This window comes from Pecten maximus, chromosome 10 (genome assembly GCF_902652985.1).
Source record: "Pecten maximus chromosome 10, xPecMax1.1, whole genome shotgun sequence".
Taxonomy (NCBI): Eukaryota; Metazoa; Mollusca; class Bivalvia; order Pectinida; family Pectinidae; genus Pecten; species Pecten maximus.
In genome coordinates, this window is record NC_047024.1 from 7,098,867 (window position 1) to 7,118,011 (window position 19,145).

At 34.7% G+C, this 19,145-nt stretch overlaps 1 protein-coding gene across 1 annotated transcript in view; it reads right to left on the reverse strand.

The window, feature by feature from the left end:
• The window catches only part of LOC117335642 (U1 small nuclear ribonucleoprotein 70 kDa-like), a 102,021-nt gene that overhangs the window by 79,542 nt on the left and 3,334 nt on the right, over positions 1-19,145 (reverse strand). Inside the window, exons 2-3 of the mRNA XM_033895781.1 lie at positions 17,027-17,089; positions 12,201-12,255 (exon numbers count right to left, since the gene is read on the reverse strand). Of these exons, the coding sequence (XP_033751672.1) occupies positions 12,201-12,255; positions 17,027-17,089 (118 nt within the window). The remainder of the gene's footprint in view (positions 1-12,200; positions 12,256-17,026; positions 17,090-19,145) is intronic.

The window sequence follows — 19,145 nt, forward strand, 5'->3', positions numbered from 1 at the left end:
GCTCCCCAGAGACCTGTGTCTCCTGTATATCTCTGTTTTTAGACTTCACAACCAAATCTCCATTTCCCCAACATCCCCAATATGGCAGTACGACATTTGTGAGACACAAAGTGGGTCTATCTTTGATTCCCATCAGAAGGCTGATTGCTCAGGAGAGCTACACTAGATGGTCTATTGGTCTCCGTATCAGCTATTCAATTCAATGATTCATCTAGTTTTCAGATTTTGTAAATAAATGGCTTTTACTTCTCATCTTTATTATTCTATTCAAATAGATTTGAAGAGAAAACACATGAGGGGTTATGTGCATTTATCAAAATTTAATCAGTGTAAAAAAAACTAGGACTGACGGGAGTACAAGAGTATGAGATCACAAGTCGGTTTAGATGATGAAACAACTTCAATAATCCATCAACAGCAATGGTGGGTTTTCAGCATAGCCATATAATATTCTTTTGGCCCCGGATATGACGCGACAGGTGGCGTTACTGGTCAAGATGAAGTATGTGATTGGTCAATGTAGCGGTAAATGCAAAATGCAGACATGCAATTAAAAACGAAACAAAGTTTCAAGATTGAATCAACTGAATAAGTTGATGTATCTTTTCAAATGACACATTGATAAAATTATATTCCTGATTCAAATGCAGTCTGATTATCACCAAAAATGAAATTCAAACTGATATAATTTTGTTTACCGTGCTGAAACGCATTTGTTCGTTAATTTATTTCTCCAGCAGTTTAACATTATAACCACCGGTATTAAAACTATGCCGTTGATCTTTTTTTAAAGATATTTCTTGTTTAATATGTGTAATATGTATCATTTGTTTGAGTTTCACTCACCAGGGTTGGCATTACACATTTCTTTAATATTTTCACTTGTAACAAATTTTCTCATGACAGCATTTCATGCCATCATTAAGTTCGGACATGTGAACTTGACATTTCTATTAACACGTTTGTGTAACATAAGTGGATGCCTGAATGGAATTCCAGTTATCCACACGTCTGGTGATGAAATAAAGCAGAGTATGTATATGTATATAAGTTCTCTAATTAAAGCATTAATTGGTAATTCAATTTCCTGATTGCAACCTGTGTCGATGTTGAACATTATGACCTTGAAACACAATAACATAGTATGGCTCAACCTTAACATCCTCCCTCGTCTATTTTTCAGCATTCCTTACTAGGTTTGTCAATTTCATGAACAAATAGCATGTCTAGCACTGCTAATACCTGTTCTGTGACACTGAGGTAGAATGCCCATACAAAGACAACCTAAATTCGGTCACAGTATTTTTTGTTCCTGGCATTTACTACATACAGTTCCATAAAGGAAAGGCATGTGAAAAGACCAGGGTCATTTTAACAGATTTTTACTTTTTTTTTTATAAACAAGATTTCATTAATGGTTACTTAGCAGAACAAGTTTTTTTTTTAAATTATCATTTAAAATGAGCTCAAGTTTACAAAATATGTACCAATTGTAATTCTTTGAAGATAATTATCATATCATTTCCTTAGTTATTCTTATCAAATAACAGATATCTTTTAATACTGCAGATCTGATTTAAAAAAAAATATAAGGTTAAGATTAATAATGTAACCCATTATGGCACAATCTAGTACAACAGTTAAAACAAGGTATTGCTGAATGATCCTTATCCACTTGACTGGTTCCTAGTCCAGGGACTGTTCGGTCATTTTCAGCATCGTGACATTCTATCTTCAATGAGGGGGATAACAATTGTAAACTTAATTGGTAATAGAGTGTTTTGTGATTCTGGATCAGACAATCACCACTAATTGGTAATGGAGTGTTTTGTGATTCTGGATCAGACAATCACCACTAATTGACTGAACTTGTGTCACAACTTTCTGTTCCTGGAGTTTACTACAGACAAGTTCACAAAGAACAAGTATGTGAAAAAGCCAGGTATCAATCTTACAAACAGTTTGGGGTCACATGATCGACTGACAAGAATTGACTTGGGGTCATCTGCTCGACTGGAAAAGGATGATTAAGATGTAATCATTACAAAACAGTTTTTCTTCTGACTATTTTTATCAGACTTTTTTCTAACTAACATGTATTCTAAAGTTTGCGAAATGTTTTGTTTTTAATCAAATAAAGAATTGAAAATTTCAACACTTTGGAAATATGTTGAAAATTCACCAACTACAACACTTTATAATGTGCTGATTGTGAACTATCTTAATCAAGCTTGGTAATCATTAGCAATGATAATGTGCTTTCCAAGTTCCTTAAATTACTCTATCTAGCTTTGACAGGAAAAAGCAGACAAATGAAAATGATTTTGTTTGTCCAAACAATAAAATGATAACTACTGTTTTGTGATTCTGGATCAGAAAACTTGTCACCAGTAGTCTGAACTTGTGTCACATCTTTCTCTGCCTGGCACTTACTACAAACAAATCCACAATGGACAAATTTGTGAAAAAGCCAGGTTAATCAACATTTATTCCCCCAATTTGATTTTTCAAAGCAATACATCATGCTAAACTTGCCTTTGGGTCGAGATGTTTTCAGATTACATGGACATAATATACCTTCCACTGTACTGTAGGTGAACATATAATATCAACACTTACATCTATATAGACATCTAGAATGGGGTCCTATTTTACAGATAACATTAGTATATATATATATATAGGAGTAGACATGACATTTCCCTGTCAGACGGGGACTACAGTGATTGGTTACATAATCCCCCCCTCCCCCAATTACTAGTGACAAAGCTGGTGTTGTACAAGACTATAAAGAAATGTGTTTTATAATGGCACAGAGATGACCAATGAGGTACTCGAACAAAAACACAATAAAATACTAGTGTCAGTTGAAATCAACTGTTCTTCATTGTATGACAGATTTTGGAATTACAATGCATCCCAAGGATGCATAGACATTTAGTTGTGAGTTATGTTTTTTCTACGTCTAAGACGCAGGAAACCTGCATCAGGGAAAACCCTGTAATTCAGAACAAAGCTTATTTCTTATGACTTAATTCATGTTTTTTTTCAACACCTAACACCCAAAACCCAACACAGGAAAGAAAATAGGACAAACATATATTTTTTTTAAATCAAGAAACTAAATCTCCCCTTTTGATCTAAATATGAATTGTCATTAAATGCTAATGTATTCAATAACAAGCACTACATGTATACATATTGACTTGTGACGTGTCTCAAGCCGACAGTTTTCCATATTGTATAATACAAATAGCCTGGAGTGGATTTATTAGAGTACTTGTTCAAGCATTACCAGATGCTGCAGGAAAGGTAATGCAGGCAAGGTGGGGCAGCCTGTCCTTGTGTATTGGCAGGCAAAAGTTGGAGGTGGATATCGTTATAAATACTGGCACAGGGATGCAGACAAATTTGCGTTGGAATTTGGCTAGAATGGGGACAATGCAATGGGGGACAACTGGGAACATTCATCTTTAGATTTAATATGGTAAAAATTGTGGAATGGTCTTTCACAGTATATCGCCAGGCAAGATGGACAAGGCAAATGTTATAGCCTACTAGCACACTAACAAGAGCAGGACAGTAACAATTATTTTACAGGTGAATGACAAAAAAAAAATTAGAAAGGGGGGTAACTGCAATTTAAAAAAAAAAATTTATACAAAATATGGCATAAAAGGCCTTTCATGATATTGGTAGTTAGAGAGATGCACAAAATCTCTGGTTAGGCACTCAATGCAGGGATACAGAAAGGCTATTCTTTGAGGAAGCTGGGCTATGTAAATTACTAAGGGAGACAACCAAGCACATCAAGATACTGTACTAAACAGAAGAAATCATGGATATTTTTAGACGACACTAACTGATTCATGTGATAATGTTGAAATTCACACATTCAGATGATAATACAACATCTAGTCATTCAAGCTGTCACAATATCTCATATAATAAGGCTAGTATTAAAATGACATTTGGTTTATCAAGTCGATGCATAAGGATTAGGTCTGTACTCCAGACATCTGATACTCCATAACTGACAATTTTAAACCAATCCTCTTACTCCTAAGCTTATCATCAGCTGATCAATAAAATACTGCAAACTTACTTTGTAAAATATGTAAAATTTGTCTTCAGGCTCCAATATTTTTTACAAGTTTACAAATAATATTGGTCTGATTTTCCTATTAAAGCATGGTTTTCATATGTAATTGTTTGGTACAGTCAGATATATCTAAAGGCACATTCTATTTTTTTTCATTTTTTCCCCCAGATAAAACAGGGTATTTGCTTGAGACATCTATTGATAATCATGAATTATTTCTATATCTGAAAGACAATAGATAGCAGAAATTTAATAAACCCAAACTTTATATTCATAAAGTCAGATTCCGATAAAAAGAAATACGACAACATCAGGCAAATGCTGACTACATGTATTTTTTTCTTAGGATTTCTCCCTTCCAATCAATATGTACAAAATATGAGTTGCACCAGAGCTTATTGAATCAATGCTGAGCTACCTAGTGGTGTTTGTCAAACTGTGCCCGACTTGCCAGGCTGTAGATGTAGACCAGAGGGGTTGATACACACACATGGACAAACATAAAGATATAAGCATGTAATATTTCTCTGTATTGCCCACTGTTTAACTGTTTCCATGGCGATGTCTGACGTCAGCCAGGAAGAATCCATTAGCTCAAAACCCCAGTCGTAGGATTATCCATCCTAATTTCCAGTTAGCATTGATCCTTACAGGAAAACCTTAGGGAACTTTGACCTACCACCTTAAATTGACCTACAGGTCCTATCGGAAAGCCTAAGGGAACTACTGGTATTGGCTTTTTATACTAATGAAGCATTATACGCCACGCTGAGTGATCAGTGTACAGTCTACTAACTAGGGTCACATACTTTTAAACATAATGGACACACTTCTAAATCTCAAGATAATCCAATATCTTTTTTAACTGACTCAACCAAAAAAAAAAAAAAAAAAAAACTCTGAATAGTTATTCCAAAATTCTGTTTTCAAAGTTGAAAATGTTTCACTTCGAATCTTTTTTTCATGCATATGGATTTAGAAGCTTGGATCTGTACACAATCTATACTCTTTTCCATTTGCTGTATTCAAACAGTGGAAATATGTATTTATCAATATAATACTAAAGAACATTAAAGACCAAATTTTTTACAAGATGTGACATTGATATATATTTATATATACTAGCAGCAGTCTTTTTGAATTTCCATCTAAGTGATTAGAGAGTAAATCATGGGCAGAAGTTGATCATAAGACAAAATGACTGAGATACTGTTATTTGACAACATACCAGGGCAAAAACAAATGGTGAGTAATGTCAGGTATGGGGCCCTGTATAACGATGCTAACATGTGGAGCAGATTATAGCAAAATGGTGGGAGACCCGTACTTACACATGACTTGTACTCTAGGTGTTTTACTATACTAACATAGTGTAGTACCTTGGGAGACCCGTACTTACACATGACTTGTACTCTAGGTGTTTTACTATACTAACATAGTGTAGTACCTCTAGCTTTATCTATTCTGTACATCTCTTGTTTTGTTCATTTTGTTCTTCTCTGAACTTTTCATACTCGTTCATTCATAATGCTGTACCTATAGCCTGATCCATTCCTTCCCCGATACTGTACCTCTCTGTACACAAGTAAGTATTTCCTTCATTCTGATACTGAACCTCTCTGTACACAAGTATTTCCTTCATTCTGATACTGAACCTCTCTGTACACAAGTAAGGGTTTCCTTCATTCTGATACTGAACCTCTCTGTACACAAGTAACCTCTCTGTACACAAGTAACCTCTCTGTACACAACTAAACATTTCATTCTTTTCAGATACTATACCTCTCTATATGCTGCTAAAATTTTAATTCCTTCTCGATACTATATACCTCTTTGTACACTAGTGTTTCATTCCTTCCCTATAACCACATATCATTATGTACTCCTTAAAATTGTATCCTTAGTGTACTCTTTAAACTTTTATTATTGATTCATTCACTGTTCCGAATATCTAAACCAGAAGCCATACAATGGCTTTGCCATGTGGCTGAAAATATCTTGTGTACTTAAAATATATCATTAACATTAAATTTTTAGTAGTTGTAAATATTCCTATTATATATAATGCATCTGTAAAAAAGTTCCTGGAAGAGTTCAATGAATTTTGTCTTAAATAATTAGTTGTTATCACTACCAGATGATTACGACAGATACCAACTTTGCATGTTGTTCCCGGTAATGGAAATCCAATGAGATACACAAATAAGGCTCAGACAGGAACAACCAAATATGGCCTAAAGCCCGACAAAGGTTGTAACAAATTGATGAAGATGACAAGGCAACATCACCTAATTCAGTAAATGAACTAGTCCAAGTAAACAAGGGGATATGGTCCATGGGACAGGACCCATTAGTTACCTTAGGGATCATGAGTGCTTTATAAACACTGGGTGTTCGTAAATGTACCAGCACATTTTGAGTGAATTATTTCTCATCAACGAAAAGCATTTTTGTAAAAACTGAAGCAATATAATTAATTACCTGAATGATTCCTGCATGGAAACATGTATGACAGGATAATTTTAGATATAAATATCATGACACTGCATCATAGACCATCAATTATACACATACCTCCCGAGCCTTCACCACAGACTATCAACTATACAAACTACATCATGACCCTGCACCAGACTCACCAACATTATATAGCCTAAAAATATGGCATCACTCATATATAAAATGATACGGTTTTTGAAAATGGGATTACAGTATTCAGTCCCATTGTCCTTCACAAGCTTCCATGTAGACTTTTTGACTAATGTGTATGCATATAATTGATAACGTTTGGAACATTTCACAAGGAAATCTGAATGAATGCAGCATAATAATATTCCTTTTAGAATTTAAAGAGATCTACAAAGGTAGAATAAGCCCCAACTGCCATGCATACCAGTTAATTTGAACTCCCTGGCTAGCCATCCGTCAATCTTCAATAAAAAAAAACCTGTGGCAGACAGATGGAATATAATATCCTAACAGAGAACTACATGCTGTATTACTAAGGCTATTGGATTTTCTCTCCCATTCACTTGTTCTATTATTCAGGTACGAATTAATTACTTTTCCAAACTTCTGGGATCTAATCAAGGATATTAACATAAAATAACCTAGAGAGACTGCTATTGATTTTTTTTCGCTATGTTTAGGTGAACTGTCTTTTTCGGTAAATTTTAATTTGCCAGCTGAACATCCAACATTTATCTATTTGGAGGCAATCACAGAGTCTTCTCCGCCCAAATGAGCCACGATCAACCCCAATGTGTAGTACTTACTGCACGTAAAAAGAACATCATGCAAAAAAAGACAAAAGAAAGAAATTAAGACCTTTCCCCTATTCACCGATCGATAATCCAGGAAAAGCTAGATCATTGCTTCCCTGTATAAAGATACACGTTTTATTGCTGGGATCTGGTATTAAGGTAGACCCACCGATACTTGATGACGATGAAGCTAGTATTCTGTGTAATCTGCATCGTGTAGAGAATTGGTTAGATGATGGAAAAAAACGGCTGGATCAAAACATATTGAGCTGACTATTCAATTAGTGCCACGTAATCAAAAAGTGTGCTCCTCCATCTCTCCATACGTGAAAAGCGTGTGCGTATCACGCGATACATTCTCCAGGGTGGCTCGCTAGAGACCTTTTCTCTGCGCCGCCATGAAAGGATTAACAAACGTTCAGGTTGAGCCCGAGCCAGAGGTAGTATACCTATCTTGTCACACCTGTAATCAGCACACCTCACACTGAATATATCATTCATATCACCTCATGATCAATCAAACTGTGTTTTAAAAAGTTTCGATTGATTTGTGTATTAATCATATATAGACCTTGCTGCAATGCATCGTACACCTGGACGCAATCTCGGTATGGGTAGGGAATAGAGCCACATATAATTTGTGAACCGTTTTGAGGTGGCTATGTTGTTGTGAACCGTTTTGAGGTGGCTATAATTTGTGAACCGCTTTGAGGTGGCTATGTTGTTGTGAACCGCTTTGAGGTGGCTATGTTGTTGTGATATAGCAGCATATAAAACTCCAAATTATCATTATCATTATCATAAATGTCTATCGCTGAGTTTGTCATGTTTCTATTAGAACCATTCCCCAGTAATATAATCTATCATACAACATCATGTTGGCTATTTGATTTTTCAATTAATGGTCAACAGAGTAACGATTATAACATTCTAATCCATCACATTTAAATCTTTCTGACAACAACTGAAGATTACAGCTATAAAACATCTAGATTGCTATTATGTTTGGATTAGAAATGTTTTCGGCATATACAGACATACAAATATAAACTTAATTAGATTTCGGTGGAGAATGAAGACATAAGAGCTAGTTTATTTACATTCTGGATCTTTGTTGGCATTAAGGATTGGTAAAGTCTACAGGTCCTAGGTTAGCAAAATTTTGAACTGAAATCCAAAAATGAATGTTTACATTTTCATGAATCAAGAAGAAATATGATCTTCCATGATATTTTAATAGTAAATACTGTCAACATGGAAATTAACACCTTATATTCATTTCGAGAAAATAAATTTGTTGACCTAAAATTTGGACTTTGACGTTTGATGTGAAAGTCAGGTCTCACTGACACAGTAGACTGGACATGTGTTATGGCTATGAATAATGCTTACCAAACTTAATTCATCAATCTGTAACGAATATTTGACTTAAATATGTCATGACCACAATTAAATAAAGCTGATATTATTTAGGCCATCTATTTGGTAAACAACAGGTTCTAATTTTAACAGGTGTAGGGATATTTGCTGCATTATTGTGGAATTATCTCCACTTCATTAGATTTTCAAAATAAAAACATGAAAATCTTTAAAAAAAAATTAAAAAACAGTTTCATAGTAAGACGTACTTGCATTGTTTTCTTTCTAAATGAGTTTCAAAACACGAGGTAAGAAATCTGTAAAATATATTTTCATCTCCTTTCAAAAAGATTTCTGGTGGAACCATTTTTTGGCCTTACAGACTATGGTAATCAACAGAAGAGAAAAAAGGTGTCCTCCCAATGTTTAGCATGATTCTGGGGCCTTTCCTAGATATCTGTATATATCTAGAAGTCATGCCTACAGCCCTTTCGCCTTTGCTATTGAAAAGTTAAGGCCACCACCCGACCCTATCTTCCCTGACCTGCCACCACCCGACCCTCTCTTCCCTGACCTGCCAACACCCGACCCCCTCTTCCCTGACCTGCCACCACCCCACCCTCTCTTCCCTGACCTGCCACCACCCTACCCTCTCTTCCCTGACCTGCCACCACCCGACCCTATCTTCCCTGACCTGCCACCACCCGACCCTCTCTTCCCTGACCTGCCACCACCCGACCCTCTCTTCCCTGACCTGCCACCACCCCACCCTTTCTTCCCTGACTTGCCACCACCCGACCCCCTCTTCCCTGACCTGCCAACATATATGAAACAAAAAATTATACAATTAATAACTCTCTTTCATGCGACTTGTAAAATCAAACCAAACCATATTTTGGATTCTTTTACAAGAATCTATTGATCTCTCATTTGACTCTGGGAAGGATGTTAAATTATTCAAAGATTGGGTGGGTAAATCACTGTAACTGACCAAATTCATGACAGAATATCAGCCTTAGTTATAACAGGTCACTGATCTGTTTCAACAAAGACCTGTCACTTTATATACTCCCATTCTATCAAACTGACCAAGCATAATTTTTAAACATTCTGATTATTTCCAGTTTAGTGAATTCATGCAAATAAGCTTGTCTATACTTGTTTGGTCAACTTAACCATTTCAAACATAGTCTACGGAAAAGGAAAACTGTATGACAGCATAGTTGTTGGATTTTGTGTGCTTAATATTACACAATTGTGGTGGTGGTTGGCACTAAGTGTTTGAAGGGATTGAATTTTGAGCAATACTGCACAGTAAAATTTTACAGTAAATAGGTGAAGGTGGCTGTATTTCTGTATATAAAACATTTTGCTTTTCTCAAGGTTGACAACTTCCCTTCCCTATCCAAGAATTTATTTTCAAATGACCTGATGTTTCATTAACTAAAAAGGATTTAGAACAATATTTAAACTTAAAATTTCTTTTCAAACAAACTAGTTTTCCAAAAGGTCAAGTGCCCTATGCTATCATGATTTGTATATATTGAGTTCACTTTCAGTGATTAACAAAATCCATTCACCTCAAACTTATTTTTCAAGTTATCACATGTTTTGTTCCAGGAAATAGAGATAAAAATCTGCCATATATACATCTGTATTCCATTAGCATCACATTAATGAACATGCAAATACCGGGTCTCTACAAAATCTTCAAAACACCAGGACTTGTTTATCTACGAAAATACATAAATTTAGGTCAATATTGTTCCTGAGGAGACCGACAATCTGTTCTCCATTGTTTCTCTCCTGTCGACAAGGAGCAACAGATAGTGTTGTAGCTATAAAGAACATTTCCTATTTGTCAACAAAGAAGAATTTATGTTCCCTGAGAGGTGAAAAATCAATGAATTCTTTCTACACCCAGACAAAAGTTGCTGCAGACGGCAGTTTTCTGAGCCTCCATTTTTAAGCATGACCTGGGGAGACTTTGTATTTTTTTGTGGAAATATTTGTATTAAATGATTTAGCTACTACTGTACAACTCTGAGACTGGCAGCATACACATACACAGCTAGCCAACAATTGAGGGGAGACAGACTGCAAAGCATTGCAAGACAATTACCTACCAATGCTAAACTGTGTAATCTATCAGACATGACTCCTGTCAATATCTTCTGCTAACTCCCCCCGTTCAATACAGCGAAATCTCGACAGTCAAGTCAAAATTCAACTCAAAACAGTAGTTACCGAGACAATCCTATGGAAAGGTCAAATGAAGATATCACACTGTCTAAAAAGGTCAAATGAAGATACCACACAAATAACAGAGATGTATGAGAGATGGGAATGGCATAGTTTTACAACTGATGATTATAAAATTAGCCAATGTCTCTATTGAGTTGTAACCAAAACTTGTTTTCTATATATATAACAGACCATTACAGAATAAGACTGAGATCTTTGTCTTCCTGAAATACTGAAGTGTAACAATTTTCTTTCTGTTTAAAACACCTGCCACGACCTCCAGAAATTACCAATGATCCACCTGCTAATTAACTTTCTATATATAGGTTGAGGTTTAAACAATCCTGATACGACCTCCGGGGTATCTTGTCCATCCCACGTTGTTATTATGATCTAGCCATAACTCAATGAGTTTGATATAGAACCACATTTATTACTCATGATATTGCTTTTAATACCCATCCCTTTTACTGGCTGAAATTAAGAGATGAAACCCCAAAATGATTGTCAGATGGAGAAGTTGACAAAATGTCGGAAATATAACACCTAAAAGGATTACTGTCCTCATTGCAAGATCTTGCTGTATTTAGTGCAATACAATTTCTTGTCAAAGTTGCATTTATCAGATTTCTTCCCTGTTCCCCAGACATCTCCATTGTGGAGGAAGCTTTACAACCCATAGGCAATAGCAGGGTCAACACGCCTATTCCTACCTAATGTATAGGCTCAACACACCTATTCCTATCTAATGTATAGGCTCAACACACCTATTCCTACCTAATATACCAATTTGTCCCGTGTTTGGGATATGTTCAACCAAAGGAGTCCTATCAAATAAACAACTGTGTCAAAAAAATGTAATTCAAATGCTTAAAAAAAAATTGGAAATATATTTTTCTCGTTTTATCATAAATTACAAAATATATCATTTGATATTATTGCTCATAAGATAACTGCATTATGAAGACGAAATTAAGTGGCACAAATTGATCTGCATTAGTTCTAGTAGGTAGCGAGATGCTCAATACAGCCTGGTTCTGTCTTCTGTAAATGCTCTGGTCCAACCCGGTGCTATCTTGATCTGTATCGGAAGAGTCAGAAGTGGTAGTCATCTGTCAGACCAACTTTGGCATGTCCCATTAGAAGTCTGGATTGTCTTGACAAAATTGTGAATGTGACTGCTGAAGAGAAAGTTATTGGTAAGCATGCTCATATACTGTCTGTATACTTACACAGTGCCAGGTCCTGTTCCAGTTTGTAAGCAATCTGTTCAGCCCTCTCCTTCCTCTGTCAAAGAATGCAAAATAAACAATTATTTCTGTCTTCAATATAACAACAGGTTTTAAATCAGGTATGCTTTATAAATTAAAATGCTTGTAATGCCGAAGTATAACAAGTGCACAGTAATAGGTAATTGCTGTGGTAGTAAATAGTACTGAAAAGGTATCGCACTGCAGCTCACCAGCTTATGTTGTACTAAAGCCTATAAAGCCATTTTTGTTTCAATGTTTCTATGCTTTTTATTGGAGTTGTATGTTTTTGTTTTTTTTCCCTTGTTGATTGGTAAATTGATAGGTAAGTGAGACATGAAGAAAGTTAACTTTGTATATTTACAGGTTTCCGTCCTTAATTATTTTTTTTCTTTAAATAGTTCTTTTTTATTTTTGATTATGTAACTTGTAAGTACATAAACAGTACATACAATTTCAATAAGCATGGTTTGTAATCATCATCATCATCATCATCATCATCCTAAAAGAAATTGTTAAAATTCCACAGACTCTGATTCAGTCATCCTTTTATAAATAATTTTACAGTTCTCTTGCCAACATTTATCTAGATTCTTATATCCAGTTTCAATATTTCAATCCTATAAAACCAACCAGAATGTATGGCCGTTCTTTATTCTATTAGCTACAAAACTCTTTTCTATAAAGTAGGAAGGAATTCAAACTGGGGATAAAAACATAATTTGTCACCTCTATAAGAGTTGGGGAAGAATTAAATACAGGGCATCAACATCATTTCTGTTAAATATATTTCAAAAACAGATTTAAAATGGCTACAACAATTGCCAAGTGGCCTCAGAAACCGGAATGCGACAGAAATAATTTGAACATCACTTTAAAAAAAAAATCAATGCTTTTAAAGTGGAAAGTAGTCTTGCATCTCCGACAGACTAAACCGACGTCATCATAAAGAATTTACTCCAGATTTCCGATTTGCATTGCAAAGAAAGTCAATACTCTCTTCATGCAGAAGGATATCTCTTCTGACTGTTGCATTTCCTCTAAAGATTTTTCTGTCTGATTTACAACAGAACTATCCTACTGGGTTTGGTATGTCTATTTTACTGGGAGTACTTCCAAATGAGTTATATTATTGATACTTATGGTCTGGGTCAGGCTCGGTTTATGCCTTTTATTTAAAGATACCACTGAACAATCAATGAAGTCGTAAGAAAATCTTGCTAAGCATTGAAAAACTATAATAAACAATATACCCAACTGATACTATCTTGGTGTTAGTTTCAAAATCAGATACATATTATAATTTACCTTGCAAATATAAAACTTTTAAATTGCATCCAATTTCATGCAACATTAACAATACATTTAGGATCTAACAAGAACATGATTTTAACATATTGCTTCATATAAATCAAGGTTCATTATGAAACAATTAGTTTTACTGAACTTTATAATCATATACTCATGAGAAAATACTAAGTAGTGCATCGACTTAAGGTATATGGTCAGAGTAACGCTAGGACATTACCTGTAGTATAGCCAAGGATCGTGATGGATAGAAAGGTAAGCTTTTACATAAAAATCACACATACACTAAGAAAATAACTGATAACTATACAATATTAATTTCTCTTGTTAACTGATAACATTTTTTCAAATAACCCCTTCCCTACCTCTTAAAAACAAGCATGCTGGGTATTGCTAAAGCATTATACATGTCCCCCCCCCCCCCCCCCCCCCCCCCCCTAAAACAGTGACCTCAAACTTGGAACCAAAAACTCTGAAATTCAAACTTGATCTGTAGCTATTCTGAAGTTATATTATATACCAACTTTCACCAACATACCTTGTAAGAATGGCTGAGAAAAGTGCGTAAACTGAGTGGACGGACTGATGGTCAGACGAGAGAAAACCTATGGTCCCCCCAGTTTCAAAGGCCAGTAGGATAGTAATAACCACCTTTACACTGGAATACCTTCCAATGTTTGATTTTTCTACTATTTACCTTAGTGTGACATAGTAAAGTTACATTCTATTAATGGTGAACTTTTACAAACATCACCAGTCACCACACGTTGTACTTTTATTCTTTTAAAGATTTTTTAGGACAATTCTAAAATATGTACATCAATAATATAACATACTACTAGTCATACTGTGTCAACAAACAATTCCAATCCACCTTGATCATGAATGGTGACATTTTCTGTGAGCTATTTATGGAAAAATGATATGTGATCCTTTGTAAAACACACAACAGGTAAGCACAAGCTACCTATGGTGGCTACAAGCTGATATACCATTACAGTTGACAAACAGACTAAATATGATCAACAAATAAGTTCTAAATCTCTTTTATTGTTGTTGTATTCTAGAAGATTATTTTGTAATATATTCGAAGAAATTGATTTCATTGTTTAAATAATTTCATTTTGTTACACAGCAGGACTAAATTGTTTTATAATTTTGTTCAAAACAGTATAATATCCCATCGCACCTTTTGTGTTTTACAAGTAGCAGGTTGAGTGAATGACACTTCTTATTATCAGTAGATACATTTCAGGTGTGTCTATGAATATTTTGGGTAAAAGAAAACTTGTATGATCAAGCTTTTGTCCTCTTTACAAGGTAGGCCTTTAACTTCATTCTATAAAGACCAATGTTTACATATAGGATTTAAGATTTTGGGGTCACTCAATGCTTCCGTTCATTTCATTACTTGTACAGGACAAACACATCACAAGGCTTGGATCAGCATGTTTTATCAAATTGAATCTCAGGTAAATTGTTCATAATTATTTTTGTTAATATTTAACTCTAAAATTTATGTACCTTAAATGTATGTTAAGTTTACTATATTTTTTTGAACAGGTATAAAACGGGTATGGATGTACTTTTCTCCTGTTATATCAGGAAATTCACTTTTCTGTACAAAAGAGAAACAAGCCTGCACTCTGGTTAGTTTACATACTCTTGTGATTCCGTTAACATTACAATGATGGAACAAATGCATTTATGATGAGTCTGTTTATTCTCCAATGTTTTTCCCTCACATTAAAAAAACCTGAAACCAGATTCCTCTATTTTCTTGCAGTATATACAGGCTAATACAATCTAGACAGATATACTACAGATGATCGGGAGAACCCTTCGTGTTTGTGCAAGACATTTTCTTTACGATGCAGAGTATCTAAACTTGTACTCCAATTTTCCCTTTATAAAACACCCTCCGATATTTTCCACCTTACCATCATGGCTTGGTTGAAGATGATCACAGTATTTTCAAGTTTCTTTGTATACACATAACAGTTTCTGAGACATGTGTTGGGGATTTGAGTTTTAAATCAAAAAGGTGCCTGGGTGGAGCTCATTGTTAAATAAAGACAAGTCAACACAAGGTAAGTTATAGACTCTGTAAGCCTCAACGTGTACACAATTTGTAATTCAAACAGACTATTTTTAAGGATTCAGAAAACACTTCTGGCCCCCCTGCACATATCTGTTCAAGATAACAGGAGAAAACAGCTATATATAATCTGACTAGATGTGTGCAATGTAGCTTGTGATATCAATCTTATCATAGGTTAATTTCTAAACCAAAGGTCTGTGAAACACAAACAGGAACAAAAGAGGCTATGTTCACAAATGCACAAGCTTCGTACTGGAAATATTGAGAATTGTGATAGAACGGTCTAACGATCACACTGAGAGATTGGCCTGCTCCAAATTTCATGAGTAAAAGTTATTTTTGGTTACAATAGTGAATCTACTTTTGCACTAGCATATATTGTGAACAGGAGCCAGTACTCGGTGTGCCTAATGATGATGCATTCTTACAGCATTGATTGTTGCACAGGCAGGTAGGTCAGGACAACCTTGACTAGCTGACGAGCAGGTAGGTGTCTGAGAGACCTAGTTACATTATGGCACTGAACTTCAGGCCGAAATTCAACTCATAACTCATAACTGAAAATATATAGTGTAGCTTAGCTTTCTATAAATAAGTTATGAGGGGTATAGAAGATACTTTTAGTGAAGCTGCGGAGAGTGTTAATTTTCACAGGTGTTGATGTTTGGGGATCACTTTATTGAATAAGGTGTGTAAACTGTATGTAATAATGGCTATTCGCAGTACACAGGAATATAAAAACCAGCAACTATTGGCAATTATTTCATAAAAAAGGTCAGTGAAGAACATCCAAGTTCAATGACGATATGTGAATACCACAACCTGTGCCAGGTGCTATCTAAAATTGTTGAAGTGCCCATGTTGTTGGGGTATGGCTAGAGGGTGAAGGTTAAAACGAATGATTTCAAGCAATAAAGACGCACATTGTGTTGTGCTTCTACATCAAGGTCAGTACTGTATAACACACATTTCATTGTTTCATTTGCTGTAGCAGTGGCTATTGCCAGTGGTCGATTTAAAAATCAGTTCATTCATAATGCACCATAACAATACATATCACAAGAATGATCGCTCCTAACATGTGGAATCATGTACAGGATCTCTCAAATGTCTTCTCTCAATGGAAGACAGATTCTGAAATATATTTACCTGATTGTTATTTATTTAAAGCAGAGATAGATATGTAAAAGATATCAATATTTTAATGACTAAACTACTCTTATAGATAATATGGATATTCATTATCAATTTTACCATAACTATGCTCATAAAGAAGAGCTGAAAAACTAGCTCTGAACTCTTTTAAACCCCAACATTTATTTAGAAATTACCAAGTAATTTTATATTGAATGTGGATATCCAGTACACAGTAAAGATAATGCAAATGTGTTATTGTTACCTTCCGTTCTTTTCGTTCATCCTTTGTTTCCACTCGTGTCGGGGGTGGTGTGTCTTTAGGATCCTGTGTAAAAGAAATTTAAATATGCCTCAAAATTAAATACAAAACAAACAATCGCCTCACTGATCAAACAAAATGAATCAAATAATGCAATAATTCTAATGAATTCCTTTGAAATTAGAATTAACATAGTACACTAATGAAGATCGGTTTTAATAGGAAACCATGTACTTATATCATCAAAGTAAGAAAATTTAACTAGTGAACTGAGTACTGTATCCTTCAAAATAATTAACTAATACCCATACCATGTTTTTTTTCAGTATGGGTTTCAATTTTGTGTTTTGGTTACCTGTTGGTATACATTTGTTGTTTTGTCAACAAAGATTCACTCACCTGTGGAACACTTTGTCTTTCTCATTACATAAATTTGTTATCATTCTGTTTTCTCATTAATTATACATGTTCAAATATGTTATCATTCTGCTTTCTCACTAATTGTATAAGTATATTCCATTTTAATATGGAAAACCATGCATTTTTTTTTAATTGTTTTATATTACAAAAAAAAATATTGGTTGCATTTTAGCCTGGAAAACCATGAAATTTTCAATTGTTTAATGTTATAAACATTTACAAGGTTTCCTTATGGCCATAGTATGGTAGACTATCTGGCCAGAATGACCTTGAAAATTGGTTAATTAAATCTTAATGAGTTATTCCAAAAAATTAATTTTGGAATATAGAAACGTTCTTATATGTAGCTCACAGCATAATAGAATTTACATGCTTTCTAAGAGAGGATAACAATGAGCTACTGATGGTGCATCAATGTGTAAAGATCAGTAGATTTCCATTTTCCATATACTGTATCCAAGATATATGCATCCACATACAAAATATTGAACTTCACCGGTGAATGTTGACATCCTTGTGGCTTAAATTAAAAGTTATGCTAGTTACAAAAACAGAGAATCATCTTGGATACAACAAGAGTAAATACAGGTAGACAGGGAAGACTACTAAATATGTGTAAAGAGGAGTGGGACTATAGACAAAGGAGAAGGGGGGGGGGGGGGGGGGCAGCTCACTGTAAGAGAGCACCAATTACATTACAGGTAATTAACAATGACCCTGATCTCATTGGTACAGAAAACATACAGGTGATCACTGATTACATGCTGGGCATACACCGTGTGTATAGAGGGTGGGGGAGATAGGGAAGTGACAATTAGCAGGGAGGGGGTCATAGATAACACCACAGGTGAAAACCTTGGAGATACATACAGTAAACAGCAAGTTTGAGAGTTCCATGTAACTAACAGAAACATTAATACAGGTAAAAAACCCAGAGGCTATTCTGGGTATGGATATGGCTGGTGTGTTGGGTAAAGGAATTAAGGGCAATAGTGCAAAAAGGGATGGGGAATTCAGCAACTGTGGGACAACTGCAGATAGTGACAGAGGTGACAGTGGAAAAATCAGCCATATATTGAAAACAACATGTCACCAGGAACACAAGGTTACTTTTACAGAGATTACTAAGAAATTAAGAAAAAATCATTAAAAATTCAAATTATTGCTCCTTTGTCTTTTGTGCCTATATATGGTCTCTGCAGTCGCAACAACAAATGCTACATAGTTGTATTGAATTTAAATGAAGCATTTATTTTTATTCAATAATGCTTATTTAAATATTGCAACATGTATGTATCTTTTTTATATTCAATACCTTGCTATCCAATATGATGTAACATGTTTCAACATATTATATAATATGGATTTTAGCGTCCAATCTAACAAGTGTCTTACACACATTCCTTTACTGCAGTTTGACTGACAAAGGAAGTCAGCAGTAACTGCTATCTATTCTTCACTAGGCCAAAAAATTAATGTTTAGATAATCAGGTTATTTTCTAAGAGAAAAAAATCAATGAAGAAAATGATAGACTTTTCTGTTCAGTTTTATACAATTTTTTTTTGTGTCTGTTAACTTTTGATATTTTGAATTCATAAGTAGTATAATCAAATGTATTAAACATTGTCTGTTCTCTGGATGGACCCCCTCCGCAACATTTTGTTTTGAGATATATATTTATCATATTTTTTAAAAACATCC